Genomic DNA, 13,604 nt, shown 5'->3' on the forward strand with positions numbered 1-13,604 from the left:
GCAGGCACTTAGGACAGTACTTGGCACACACAATGCCTAACCCAGTGAGCGTTATTATTATTTCACCTTATCGTTCTCATTGTTGTTTTCACAATTATTGCTACACAGTGCTCCATAGGTGTTAGATGTTATGTGTTATTATGATTCTTACTGTTATTACTGTTATTACTCTGACCTGCCGGCAGATGGTGGGCCGGAGGGACCCGGTGTACACCTTTGCCCATGCTGTGCCCCCACTTCCTGGTGGCAGGTGCTGCAGGAGAAATTCTCAGAGTTCGCCAGCGAGACCGGCACCGCAGGGCGGGAGCGGCTGGCAGCCGTGAACCAGATGGTGGATGAGCTGATCGAGTGTGGCCACACGGCAGCGGCCACCATGGCTGAGTGGAAGGACGGGCTGAACGAGGCCTGGGCTGAGCTGCTGGAGCTGATGGGCACACGGGCCCAGCTGCTGGCTGCCTCTCGGGAGCTGCATAAGTTCTTCAGTGACGCCAGGGAGCTTCAGGGGCAGATCGAGGAGAAGCGGAGGCGACTGCCCCACCTGACCACCCCGCCTGAGCCCAGACCCAGTGCCAGCTCCATGCAGCGGACTCTTCGAGCCTTTGAACATGACCTGCAGCTCCTCGTATCCCAGGTGGGGTGACGGCGGCCAGGAGGGATTGTGGGGGGGCCTGGGCAGCATGGCCAAGGGATGTGGGCAACACAGCAGGCAAATACCAGGCTGTCAAGCATTTCAAAATTAGATGGCGGAGCAGATACTACAGGACAGGCAGAAATTAGGTGGTGGGGCAGGTAGGAGGCGGTGCCCAGAAATCAGACAGTGGCAGAGAGGAGGGGGGCAGTGTGTCTGATTAGACAGTATGTTCAATCAGGTTGGGCAGGGATTCTCCTCCAAACTGTGAAGTGAATCTTACCCCAGTTCAGATTGTCTAAAGGGGATTGCGGAAGGGTTCAGAGAAATTGGGCTGTGGGCACATGGACATTAGACAGCAGGTCTCTGATAAAAATTATATGATTTTCCTTAAATTTTTTTGATGGGGTGTGGTTAATGGAAATTGCACTGGAGCTAATAAAAATCAGGCAGTGGGTCTGGCAGGACCTGGGAAATGGAGCTGAGAAATCATATGGAAATTAAACTGTGGGGCTAATAGAATTTAGACAGCAGAACTGAAGGAAACGGGGTTGCAGGCATAATGGAAGGCAGAAATTGGACAATTATTTGTACCTAAATATATAGAGGACTTCTAGAAAGCAGGCAGAGAGATTGATAGTGATTAAGTGGTGGGTCTGATAGAAACGTAGTGGTCACTCCGAAGTTGAATCAACAGAGAGTGAGTCCAATAGAACTCACACAGGAGAACCAGGAGACCTGGGCAGGAGACCTGACAGTAATCAAATAGCCATTGGAAAGGAATTTGGGCGGCAGCAGGTAGGAAATGAGTCTGAAAAAAAAAATGGACAGCATGTCTCATAAACATCAGGAGGGAAAGAGATTTCCCGAAAGAGATCAGATCAGCCTGGACCATGATAGAGGTGGGCCTGAAAAATGTCTCCAGACCCACTAGCCATAGAGCCTCCGACCAAAAGAAATCAGGGAGTGAACTGAAAGCAATCTGGTGGTAGGTCTAAAAGAAGTCAGAACCCAGGCAAGTCAAAAAGAAAGGCAACAGATAAGGGAAACCCAGTTGTGCTATCGCCAGGGTGCGAGCTGCTTCCATTGTTACGCTCTGTACCCCGCCAGCAGAAGAGGGAAAGAGAGGGCGGAGCCTGGGCCCCCTGGAGGGATGGTGCTCTGGACTCCATGGAGGGCTGGTGCTCGACCTGGCGTGCCCCTCAGGTACGGCAGCTGCAGGAGGGGGCAGCACAGCTGCGGACAGTGTATGCAGGTGAGCACGCGGAGGCCATCGCCAGCCGGGAGCAGGAGGTGATGCAGGGCTGGAAGGAGCTGCTAGCAGCCTGCGAGGACGCCCGCCTGCACGTCAGCTCCACAGCCGATGCCCTGCGATTCCACAGCCAGGCCCGGGACCTGCTCTCGTGGATGGATGGCATCTCCGGACAGATTGGGGCAGCTGACAAGCCCAGGTGCTCCTCATCCCACCTCAGGCTTCCTGCCCGCCTCTGGGCAGCCACCCCCAGCCCATCAGCAGTCCTGTTCCCGTAAGAATCACAATAGCCAATACCTGCCTGGCACCTCTGCGTGCCAGGCACTGTTATAGATGCTTTATGTGTATTAAGACCCCTTGTTAGGCCTAGTATTGGGGGCGCAGAGCACGGGGCATCTTCTGGCCTTCTCTCCTTCCCAGGGGCCCACTACTATCCCCACTGTGGGGGTGGCATGGCATGGGATGGGCTGCAACCAGGATGGGGCAGGGCGGAGTGGACTGTGTGTGCCTTAACCTAGTAGGCATTAACCTGTTGCTTACACAATGGTTCATGTGGGTGTCCGGCAGAAGCCTGAGCCACGTGATTGGGAGCTAGGTCTTTCCATCACTGGGCCCTGCGAGTCAGTTCCTGGACCCTCTGGATCCAGCTGCAGATGAGAAAAAGGGGGTCGCATGGGAGGTTTTAGGAACTAAGCCTGCACTCACAGAGCATTGTTCCTGTGACTGTGAGGCCTTGAGTCTACATTTGTTTACTCAACAAATTTTAAAAAAATATATATTTTTATTGCCGAAACCGGTTTGGCTCAGTGGATAGAGCGTCGGCCTGCGGGCTGAAAGGTCCCAGGTTCGATTCCGGTCAGGGGCATGTACCTTGGTTGCGGGCACATCCCCAGTAGGGGGTGTGCAGGAGGCAGCTGATCGATGTTTCTCTCTCATCGATGTTTCTAACTCTCTATCCCTCTCTCTTCCTCTCTGTAAAAAATCAATAAAATATATTTTTTTAAAAAATAAATAAAATAAAATATATTTTTATTGATTTCAGAGAGGACGGGAGAGGGAGAGAGAGAAACATCAATGATGAGAGAGAATCATTGACTGGCCGCCTCCTGCACGCCCCCCACTGGGGATTGAGCCCACAACCTGGGCATATGCCCTAGACCAGGAATTGAACCAGTGACCTCTTGGTTCCTGGGTTGATGCTCAACCACTGAGCTACACCCAGCTGGGCTATTCAACAAATATTTATTAAATGACTACTGTGTGCCAGATAGTGAGCAAGGCTAAGCCCCTGCCCTAATGGGGCTTATATTCTGAGGGCAGAGACAGGCAACAGATAAGTAAACAAACATGTGATGTTATTTCAGAGAGTGATAAGTGCTCTGAAGAAAAATAAAGCGAGGCAAGGGGATGAGGCGCTAGCTGGCAAGGCTTTGCTGAGGATGTCAGGTGTGAGACCTGAATGAAGTGATGATGAGTTGGGTAACGTTTGGGGAGAAGGGTTTTCCAAGTGCAAAGGCCCTGAGGTAGGTTTGTGGCTAGGCATGTTTGAGGAAGAGCTAGACCCGTGGTCGGCAAACTGCGGCTCGCGAGCCCCATGCCGCTCTTTGGCCCCTTGAGTGTGGCTCTTCCACAAAATACCACGGCCTGGGCGAGTCTATTTTGAAGAAGTGGCGTTAGAAGATGATTAGGTTGAAAAAATGTGGCTCTCAAAAGAAATTTCAATCGCTGTACTGTTGATGTTTGGCTCTGTTGACTAATGAGTTTGCTGACCACTGAGCTAGACAATCATTGTGGCTGGATGGTGAGAGTGAGGGAGAGTGGAATGGATAGGAAATGAGGTTTGAGGGGCTGTAGGGTGTGGTGAGGCGTTTGCCTTTTCTCTGAGTGAGATGGGAGCCGTGGAAGGGGCTAGAGCAGGCGAGTGATGTGATAGGATGTACATCTGAGAAAGAACACTCCCGATGCCTTATGGGAAATAGTGTGGAAAGCAAGGATGGAAGCAGGTAGACCCGGTAAAAGGTTGCTGTATAAGCCAGTGAGAGATGATGGTGGTGGCTTCCTCCAATGTGGTGGTTGTAGAGGTGGGGAGAGGTGATTGGTTTTAGGAATTTACAAAGTCTTTTTTATTATGAAAAATTTTAAATATATACAGAAGTAGCTATAACAGATAATGTGTATATACTGAACACCTGGCTTTAACAACGATCAACATGTGGCCAATCTTGTTTCATCTATAGACTCCCTCCCCCACCCCTTGCTGAGTTATTTTAAAACAAACCTCAGGTGTCATATCATTTTGCAAGGTGTACTTTAAAATGATAAATATCCAGTGTTGACTGGTGAGTTAGCTTCAGGGGTGGGGGAAAAGGAGTCATGGGTGAATGAGTTTACAGAGTTGGAGAATTTCAGAGGAGAATCAGATCATTCTAGATGGTCTGAGTCTCAGGTAGAAATCATTACAATGTGAAACCTTCACAAGTAAGTTTGGACATTTTAAGTCTTGTAAAGCTGTGCTTGCTGACGGGTGGAACATTCAGAAATTTGGAATTTGTTTTGGACACACGACAGCGGAGAACAGCACTGTCCAGGAGTTATACAACGCAAGCCACAGACGTGAACCACACACATAAGTTAAGGTTTTCTTGTAACCACATTAAAAAGGTAAAAAGAAGCAAGTGAAGTGAACTTAGTAATTCATTTATTTCACCTGGAAAACCCAAAACACTACACTTTCATCATGTAATCAGTCTTAAAATTATCGAGATATCGGATGCTTTTTTAGAGTAAATAAAATACATCTCAATTCAGACTAATCACACTCCCAGTGCCTATTTGCCACCACGGCTTGTGGCTAGTGTGTTGAACAGCACAGACTCAGAAGGTTAGAATCCCTGGCTAGGGCAGTGGTCGGCAAACTCATTAGTCAACAGAGCCAAATATCAACAGTACAACAATCGAAATTTCTTTGGAGAGCCGAATTTTTTAAACGTAAACTTCTTCTAACGCCACTTCTTCAAAACAGACTCGCCCAGACCGTGGTGTTTTGTGGAAGAGCCACACTCAAGGGGCCAAAGAGCCGCATGTGGCTCGCGAGCCGCAGTTGGCTGACCACGGGGCTAGAGGAACCTTCAGAAGCATAGCTTTAGAAAATTGGAAAACTTGGGATATCGAAAGCCTAGCTTAGACTCACAGAAGTGAGACATTGCAGCCGCCTGGGAAACGGAACCATTGGGCCAGGGGAGAACCTCGGACTTGCTCACAGGAGGGGGGAGCCCGGGGATGGTGTGGCACCGTGGCCGCAGGGTTTGGACTCTAGAGCTGTGTGTGTGTGGTGGTGGGGGGGGGGGCTGGGGGAGGCTGTCTGTGCTCAGACCCCCACCACTGCCTGCTGCAGGGATGTGTCGTCGGTGGAGGTGCTCATGAACTACCACCAGGGCCTGAAGACCGAGCTGGAGGCACGGGGGCCGGAGCTGACGGCCTGCCAGGAGCTGGGGCGCTCCCTGCTGCTCAACAAGAGTGCCATGGCTGATGAGGTGGGGAGGGGTGCAGGGGGTTCCCCTCGGCTCTCTGTGCCCCCTGGGGTGGGAGCCAACCTTGATGCCTCTCCCACCTACCCACCCCCCCCAGATCCAGGCACAGCTGGACAGGCTGGGAGCCAGGAAGGAGGAGGTGTCGGACAAGTGGGACCGTCATTGGGAGTGGCTGCAGCAGAGTGAGTGGGGGCCCGGGCCCACGTGGCTCAAGGGCACAGGGACCTTCTCCCGTGTGTTTAGAACAGCCCCGAGGGTGGCACAGGCCATGCCTTGCACACCGTTCCCAGCTCCCCAGTAGCAAACGTGAAGGCCTGGCAGGGTGGACAAGGGGGCTGTCTTGCCGTTGAAGCTCTCTGGCGGCAGATATTTAGAGGAGAAGCTGAGCCCTCAGAAGTAGCCCGGCCTCATTCCTGCAGAGCTCAGAGGGGTGCAGGCTGGCAGAGAGGGAGCCGGGGGACGCGGGCGGGCAGAGAAGACGGCCCCTGCCCGTGAAGGGCCCGCGGGTGCCTCCGGCTCCCTTACCCCCCGCGTCTCCCTCAGTGCTGGAGGTGCACCAGTTTGCCCAGGAGGCGGTGGTGGCAGACGCGTGGCTGACAGCCCAGGAGCCAATCCTGCAGAGCCGGGAGCTGGGCAGCAGTGTGGACGAGGTGGAGCAGCTCATCCGCCGCCACGAGGCCTTTCGCAAAGCAGCGGCAGCCTGGGAAGAAAGGTTCAGCTCTCTGAGGCGCCTGACCACGGTCAGCACCAGCCCCTGCCCAGCCCCACCCCACCCCACCCCTCTATAGGAGACAGGCACCCTGGCTCTTGGTGCTCAGAGCTCTGTCAAGTGAGGTCCAGACAGACCCTCACTGGCTTCCAGTCTGGCGGCGGGGACGGGGGGGGGGGGGGGGGGGGGGGGGGGGGAGGGGGCGTAGAGGGAAACCTGTCACCAGGCAGAGACAGTCCAGACTGGGCTGGGGAGCACAGAGGCTGTGGGAACTAGAGCCTGTGGCCTGGCCTGGGGCGTCTCATCTGAGACTTAAAGAATGAGGAGAGAGACCATTGTAGTCCAAAGTCTTAAGGTCCAGGGAGGGGACCTTTAAGGAAAGGGCCAATGGGGGTCCGAGAGGCGCCCAGAGGAAGTGATGGTTGAGCTGATTCTTAAAAGAATACTAGGTGTTTGCTGGAGGAAAGTGGGGATTCAGTTCTTAGCAGAGAGCCAAGCATGGGTGCAGGCCCGGACCAGGGTGCCTTTTCACCAATAAAAACTAGTGAACTGGGTGGTGAGGCAGACAGCCCAGAGCTGCATTCCCCACCCCCACCCCCACGCCCTTCTACCTGACCCTGACCCTGACCCTGACCCCTCCTTCCCCAGATCGAGAAACTCAAGGCAGAACAGAGCAAGCAACCGCCCACCCCTCTGCTGGGGCGCAAGTTCTTTGGGGACCCCACGGAACTGGCAGCTAAGGCGGCGCCCCTGCTGCGACCGGGAGGCTACGAGAGGGGCTTGGAGCCCCTGGCCCGCCGGGCCTCGGACACGCTGTCGGCTGAGGTGCGGACCCGGGTGGGGTACGTGCGCCAGGAGCTCAAGCCTGAGCGCCTCCAGCCGCGCATCGACCGGCTGCCGGAGGTCCCGGGGAGGGTGGAGCCCCCGGCCCCACCGACCGCACCAGAGGGCTCGGTGGAGACCCCCCGAGCCCCCACGCCCGCGGAGCAGGTCCGGCCGCGGCCAGAGCGCCAGGGGTCGGCGGACCGAGCGGAGGAGCTGCCCAGGCGGCGGCGGTCGGAGCGGCAGGAATCGGCAGATCCGCCCGAGGAGACTGGACGGAGGCGCCGGCCAGAGCGGCAGGAGTCGGTGGAGCACGAGGCGGCGCACAGCCTTACCCTGGGCCGCTACGAGCAGATGGAGCGGCGGCGCGAGCGGCGGGAGCGGCGTTTGGAGCGGCAGGAGTCCAGCGAACAGGAGCCGCCCGCCAGAGCGGAGCTGGCCAGGGGGTGAGGCCCCGGTGCCCAGGGCGGGAGGGAGGGAGGGAGGCCGGAGAGGTCCTGCCGCCGCGAGGCAGCGTGCAGAGGGCTTGCTGCTCAGACCTGCCCCAGGAGGGAGAGGCCCGGTGTCCATTGTGCAGAGACAGACGGAGCCTGCAGAGGGCAGGGCGCTGCCTTGGTCCCAGCCTCGGTTCTAACCGCGCAAGCAAAGCACAGTTAACCGGAGTGCTTTAGCACATGGGTCCGACCAGCTGTGACCCCAGAAAGAGGTCTTTGGGTCCAATACATTTCAGTGACAATAACTTGATTTTTAACTTCATTGATTTTTGTTTGTTTTATATTTTTATTGATTTCAGAGAGGAAGGGAGAGTGATAGATAGAAACATCAATGATGAGAGAAAAATCATTGATCTGCTGCCTCCCGACCGCAACCTGGGCATGTGCCCTTGACCGGAATCGAACTCAGGACCCTTTGGTCCGCAGGCCACGCTCTCTCCACTGAGCCAAACCGGCTAGGGCAGTGACAATGACTTCTTGACTGTATGTGTGTGTGTGTATATATATATGTATACACACACACACACACCCGGGGCCGTTGCAGGAAGATTCCTGCAAGAACAGGGCTTCCGGCGGGCTCTCCTCCCGCCACCACCACCTCTCTGCCCCCCCCCTCTTCCCCCCCTCTTTCCCTGCTGCCTCTGTCCCCCACCCCCCACCCCACGCTTTCCCTCTCTTCCTTCTATGCTGTCTTCAGTCTTCACTCCTCCCTCCCTCCGCATATGCAAATTAACTGCCATCTTTGTTGGGTTAATTTGCATACTCACTCTGATTGGCTGTGGGCGTAGCGAAGGTAGTCAATTAGCATTTTCTCTTTTATGTGTGTGTGTGTGTGTGTGTGTGTGTGTGTGTGTATCTTTTATTGACTTCAGAGAGGAAGGGAGAAGGAGAGAGAGATAGAAACATCAATGATGAGAATCACTGATCGGCTGCCTCCTGCACACCCCCTACTGGGGAATGAGCCCTTGGCTGGAATCGAATCTGGGCTCAATCGAATCCGGGCTCAATCGAATCCGCAGGCTGACGCTCTATCCACTGAGCCAAGCTGGCTAGGGCTTGACCCCTTCTTAAATGTTGTATTTCATGAACATTTGCTGAGGACCTACCCTGTGTGTGGTATGTGCTGGGGAGAGCAGGGTGAAGCTTGCCTTTCGCCAGGAAGCCTTTGCCTTGCTTTTATGGGGCTCACAGTCCAGTGGGGGAAACAAGCTTATCACCAGCCAGTGATGATGGCCCAGAGTGACCAGGGCTGGAATGGGGGGAGTCCAGGGGATCTGGGAGCTCAGGAGTGGAGGGTGGGAAAAGGCAACAGTCAGTTCAAAGGCTTGAAAGGGCCCGTTTGCATGTTGCTCTTTCTGTTGCTTAAAACTCAAAAGGGAGAGAGGTTCCGTCCTCCGTTCCGCAGCCATGTCCTGAGCAGCTGTGCTGTGTAGGCCAGCATCTGAGAGGCAGCTGCCGGAGCGGACAAGGGCCTGGCATCTTGGGCTGAGAGATGGCGACTGTGCGGCCACCAGGCTGGTCCTTGAGAGAGGGCACCGGGTCCCATTGGGTCTTTCTGCCCCACCCCCAGGAAGGCCACCCTGGCGGACATTGTGGAGCAGCTGCAGGAGAAAGAGGCAGGACCAGGGCTCCCTGCTGGGGTAAGTTGAACCCTTGGGATGGCTACTCCTCTCCTCAGAGCGCTGGCCAGGATCCCAGAAACATCAGTGCCTGGCCCTGGGTATCCCCCCATTTGAACCTTGCAGAGAGGCTCTCGGGGGATTGAGAGGGCCCACATGCCCCCCTAATTTCTCCCTTAGATGAGGCCACTGACCTCAGAGACTCCTACCCCCCCCCCCCCCAACACTCACACACCCCAGGGTCTTCCCACACCTGCCCGGACTCTCTCTCCAGGCCAGCGGGGGTCTCATGTCCTTGTAGACAGCCACACGGAGAGAAGCAGCCTAGATCCCCCTGCAGACATCTGGGACACCCCCTGCCTGCATCCCGCCTTCATGCCCCTCCTTCCCAAGACCCAAGGAATTGCAAACGGCGGGAGTCCTGGCAGACTCATCCCCAAGGCCCCAGGGGCTCCTGGGGGTTGGGCCTCCCGCCCTGACGTCCTCCCAGACACGCCTCCAAGACACTTGGCCCGCAAGCAGATGGGGCCCCAGACCCGTGAATGACTCCAGATAGGTGGCCCCCACATCCCACTCTGGACAGCACCCTCTCCCCCTCCCTTCACACAGACGTCGCTGCCTCAGCCTCGCGAACTTCCCCCCGGCCGCCTGCCCAACGGGCTTGAGCCTCCGGAACGGACACCTAGGCCGGACCGGCCGCGGGCGCGCGACCGGCCCAAACCGCGACGGCGGCCGCGGCCCCGAGAGGGTGGCGAGGGCGGGGGCAGCCGGCGCTCGCGCTCCGCCCCGGCCCAAGGCGGCGCCGCCCCCGCGCCCCCGCCCCCGCCCGCCCACACGGTGCAGCACGAGGGCTTCCTGCTGCGCAAGCGCGAGGTCGACGCTAACCGCAAGTCATCCAACCGGTGAGCGTGTGGGCGGGGCTTTTGGAGGCGGGTCCCGAGCTCAGGGTGTCCAATGAGTGAAGAGGCGGGCGTAAGGAGGGAGGGTGGGGCTAAGCGTCAGAGCGTCCAACCGGTGGCGGGGTGGGCAGGACCTGAAGAGGAGACCTGAAGTTAGTGTGGCCAATGAGGGAGCGGGAGGAGCTTAGAGAGGGCGGGACCAGAAGAAAATGCTCTAAAATGGAATAAATTGCGACCCAATCTCCTAGCAACCAAATCAGGAGTTTGTTAAAGCTGAAAACAAATTGGATGTGGGGTCTAAGTCTAGAGGGTTTCAATGGCTCGTGAGGTGGAGCCCGGAGAGGTCCATCCAACCAGTGAATGGGTGGGTCCACCTTCCAAGTTTAAAGTTGGGGGGAGATCTGAGAAGGGCCCGAGCCCAAACTCTCGAAGTCCAGTTCTGGTTGTCCCACCCTTTTTTGTCTAATGGGAGGCAGAATCTGGGAAGAGGGGAAGCTAAAAGGGTAGCGGCACTGGCCATCGAACAGAGTGAAGTCTAGATCCATGACATGAAATGAGCAAACAGATTGAGATTGCCTGTAGTCTCAGGTAGTCTTTCTTTTTTTTGTGCTGAGGCCAAGGTGGGAATAAATGGGTACTTCGATGTATTTTGCTTCTCCTCGACTGGGGCTTTGGCTGAATGAGGAGACTAATTCACTCTTTCCAAGCAGTAGACCAATAGCTCTCCTTTCAGATGATTCCTTGGGAGGTAGAGGATTGGCTAGGAGCATGCCCAAGCAAAAGGCTTATAGAGGAGACAGCTTAAGTCTTGTCTTCTAGAAATTCAGTGTGGGATTCAGAGGGGCAACCCCAGCAGGGCCAGCCTGGGCAAAGACTGGGTACTGAGAGACTTAGACCCTGACCTCAGCTCAGGAACACCCAAGGCATAGGGCCCTAGTAGAGGGAAGGCCCCAAGGGATTCAGCACATGAAAGCTATTGCTGCAGAGTGCCCAGGCAGAGTGCTGAAGCTCTGCCTTGAGCACTGTCTCATTGCCCCAGGTCATGGGTGAGTCTGTACTGCGTGCTCAGCAAGGGGGAGCTGGGCTTCTACAAGGACGCCAAAGGCCCAGCATCTGGGGGCACGCACGGTGGGGAGCCACTGCTCAGCCTGCACAAGGCCATCAGCGAGGTGGCTAGTGATTACAAGAAAAAGAAGCACGTCTTCAAGCTCCAGTGAGCCCCCCATCTTCCCCCCCCCCATGGGCAAGAGGGAGGGATTCAAGTCCCAGCTGACCCCTCCCAGGAATCCCCTGCTCCCCTGGAAAATGTTTAGAAGGATGGGCATGCCCCTGCCCCAGATCCCCATAGTCCCGTGTCTCCTCCTGCAGGACCCAGGATGGCAGCGAGTTTTTGCTCCAGGCTAAAGATGAGGTGAGATCTGGTTCTTTCTCTACCTGACTTGGATCACAGGCACCACCTGTCTGGCTGGTTCCCATTCCAGAGTGATGGGACTGTGAGAGGGAAGCACCAACCAGAGTTACCACCAGGGCTGTAATGGGAAAGCCCCTGGTCACAGAAAGCCCAGAAGTTTCTAACCTAGCCATGGGGGGCAATGAGTGAGAGGAGAAGTGGAGGATCAGGAGGACTGTCTGGAGTTCTCAGGACCAAGTCCCACCCCTTGCCTCACCTATGAGGTGAGATTGGAAAGACAAGAGGAGGGGGGTTAGCTAAAAAAGGAGGGGAGGGAGATGATACAGGTAGAGGGAACAGCAAGTACAAAGCACTAGAGGTGCAGAATTGCAAAGCATTAATTGTTCTTGAGGAAAAGTTCCAGGAAGAAGGTTCCGTTCCCAGGGGCTGGATCCTGTGGGCCAGAGGAGATTGGGTTTGTCCTAAGGGCACTGGGAACCGTGGCAGAGTTTTAAGCAAAGGAGGGTTACTGTGGTGCATAAGAAAGATCCCTTTGGCTGCCCTATGCAGGGTAGATCAGACAGGGTTACAGGGCAAGAGTGAAGGTGTGGAACCCAGGAGGTGGCCGAGGCAGGGACTCAAGTGGGGAGAGCACAGGCTGGACCTGGGCAGGCCTGTGGGAAGGGGAGGAGGAGGTGGGCGAGAAAGACAGGAATGTGAGTGGACCTTGGGGCTAGGGCTAGGGGAAAGGTCAGGGGAGCAGGAGCAGGCATGGAGGTGGGTTGAAGAGCTGTTGAACATAACACTTTTTATTTCATCTTCGCAAGAGGCTATGAAATAGGCCTTTATTCTCTCCATGACTCCTTTACTTATCTTTAAAATGGAGATAAATTCACCCGGACATTCTAATTAAACACATTCTGCATTTTTCCTTTAAAAAAATAAAAATATAAATGGAGATAAAAATAGTTTTTTTTTATCATAGGGTTATTGTGAGAATTAAATTGATCATGCACAGTACTTAACAGGGCCTGTAAGTGCCCTCTCTATAGGTGTCTACTAATATTATTAATTATCATTCTGTAAGTGTCTGCTGACATTGCTCAGGCTCCTGTATTCCAAATGCGGACTCTGCGTCCTCTTTTCAGGAGGAGATGAATGGCTGGCTGGAGGCAGTCGCCGCCTCAGTGGCGGAACACACCGAGATCGCCCGCTGGGGGCAGACACTACCTACCACGTCGTCCACAGACGAGGGCAACCCCAAGAGGGAGACGGGGGACCGCAGGGCCAGCGGGCGCCGGAAGTGACTTCCCACTCCCACGGCCTGACACAACTCCCGCCCCCTCCTCTCCGCACTGTGGGCACAAAGACACTTTCTCTTCCGCAGGGGCTGGAGCCCCTAGTTTCACCAACACTGCGGACGCGCCATGACGGGCACTGGAAAGGAGGGGACTTCTCCTGCACCCCAAAAAGTGGTGGGGAGATTGCTGCCCCTATAGCCATATCTCGGCCCCTTCCCGCTCGCCACCCCCACCCCAGGTGCTGGGGCTCCATTATTTTTATGCAATAACTGAGCTTGGGGGAGCGGGTAAGGGGCCCGTTGAGCCAAGCCCCTGCCCGGATACCCAGATCCTGCCCCAAGAAGCTGGAGTGGTAGGGGCGATAAGTCCTGCCCCCCTCTCCGCCCTAGGTATGGGTATGGGGGCGCTGGTGAGGTCCCCTGGACCATCCAGGGTGCTAGGGGGTGGGGAGGGAACGCCCCCTCCCCGCCTTTACCTCACTTCCAATGCTGCCTTGATCTTTGTCTGGGAAGGCGGAGTGAAGGGGCCCTAGACCCCGTACTCCGCCGCCTCAGAGCCATGCGGTTAATTCCTGACTTAGTTTATTTTTGCAAAACGTCGACTTCCTCTTTCCCCCTTTCCCCCCCCGCCCCGCATCCGCGAAGGCTTTTAATGGGAGGGATGTCAAAGCTCAAAACTGTCTTCCTCTCTCCTCCCCCCTCCAGCTGTAAATGCCACTCCGCAAGGGAAGGGCGAGGGGAAGCCCTCTCCCTGCATGCTTCAGGCTGGAGCTCCTCCCAGGGGAGTGAGGGAACCGGGTTGTGGACCGCCCCCCACTCCCACGACCGCCTGGAGGAGCCCCTGGGGCCCGGGAGTGTGGGGCGGTGTGGCAGATGCATACTGTATGTACCTATAATAAATCTTTTGGCTTTGACGGTCCTTGCTGGTTTGTTCGCGTTTCACGGGCTGAAGCCTGGGAGG

The 13,604-nt window shown here is 55.8% G+C and overlaps 1 protein-coding gene across 1 annotated transcript in view; it reads left to right on the plus strand.

Moving 5' to 3' along the window:
- Nucleotides 1-13,467, plus strand: part of SPTBN4 (spectrin beta, non-erythrocytic 4) — a 79,833-nt gene extending 66,366 nt beyond the window's left edge. The window contains exons 25-35 of the mRNA XM_079800437.1: nt 251-631; nt 1,835-2,079; nt 5,275-5,413; nt 5,508-5,592; nt 5,954-6,150; nt 6,768-7,387; nt 9,006-9,075; nt 9,664-9,956; nt 10,993-11,166; nt 11,322-11,364; nt 12,492-13,467. Coding sequence (XP_079656563.1) covers nt 251-631; nt 1,835-2,079; nt 5,275-5,413; nt 5,508-5,592; nt 5,954-6,150; nt 6,768-7,387; nt 9,006-9,075; nt 9,664-9,956; nt 10,993-11,166; nt 11,322-11,364; nt 12,492-12,650 — 2,406 coding nt within the window. The 3' untranslated portion in view covers nt 12,651-13,467. The remainder of the gene's footprint in view (nt 1-250; nt 632-1,834; nt 2,080-5,274; nt 5,414-5,507; nt 5,593-5,953; nt 6,151-6,767; nt 7,388-9,005; nt 9,076-9,663; nt 9,957-10,992; nt 11,167-11,321; nt 11,365-12,491) is intronic.
- Nucleotides 13,468-13,604: the final 137 nt, after the last annotated feature.

The sequence above is a fragment of the Cnephaeus nilssonii genome (assembly GCF_951640355.1).
Source record: "Cnephaeus nilssonii genome assembly, chromosome: 20".
NCBI classification, from domain to species: domain Eukaryota; kingdom Metazoa; phylum Chordata; class Mammalia; order Chiroptera; family Vespertilionidae; genus Cnephaeus; species Cnephaeus nilssonii.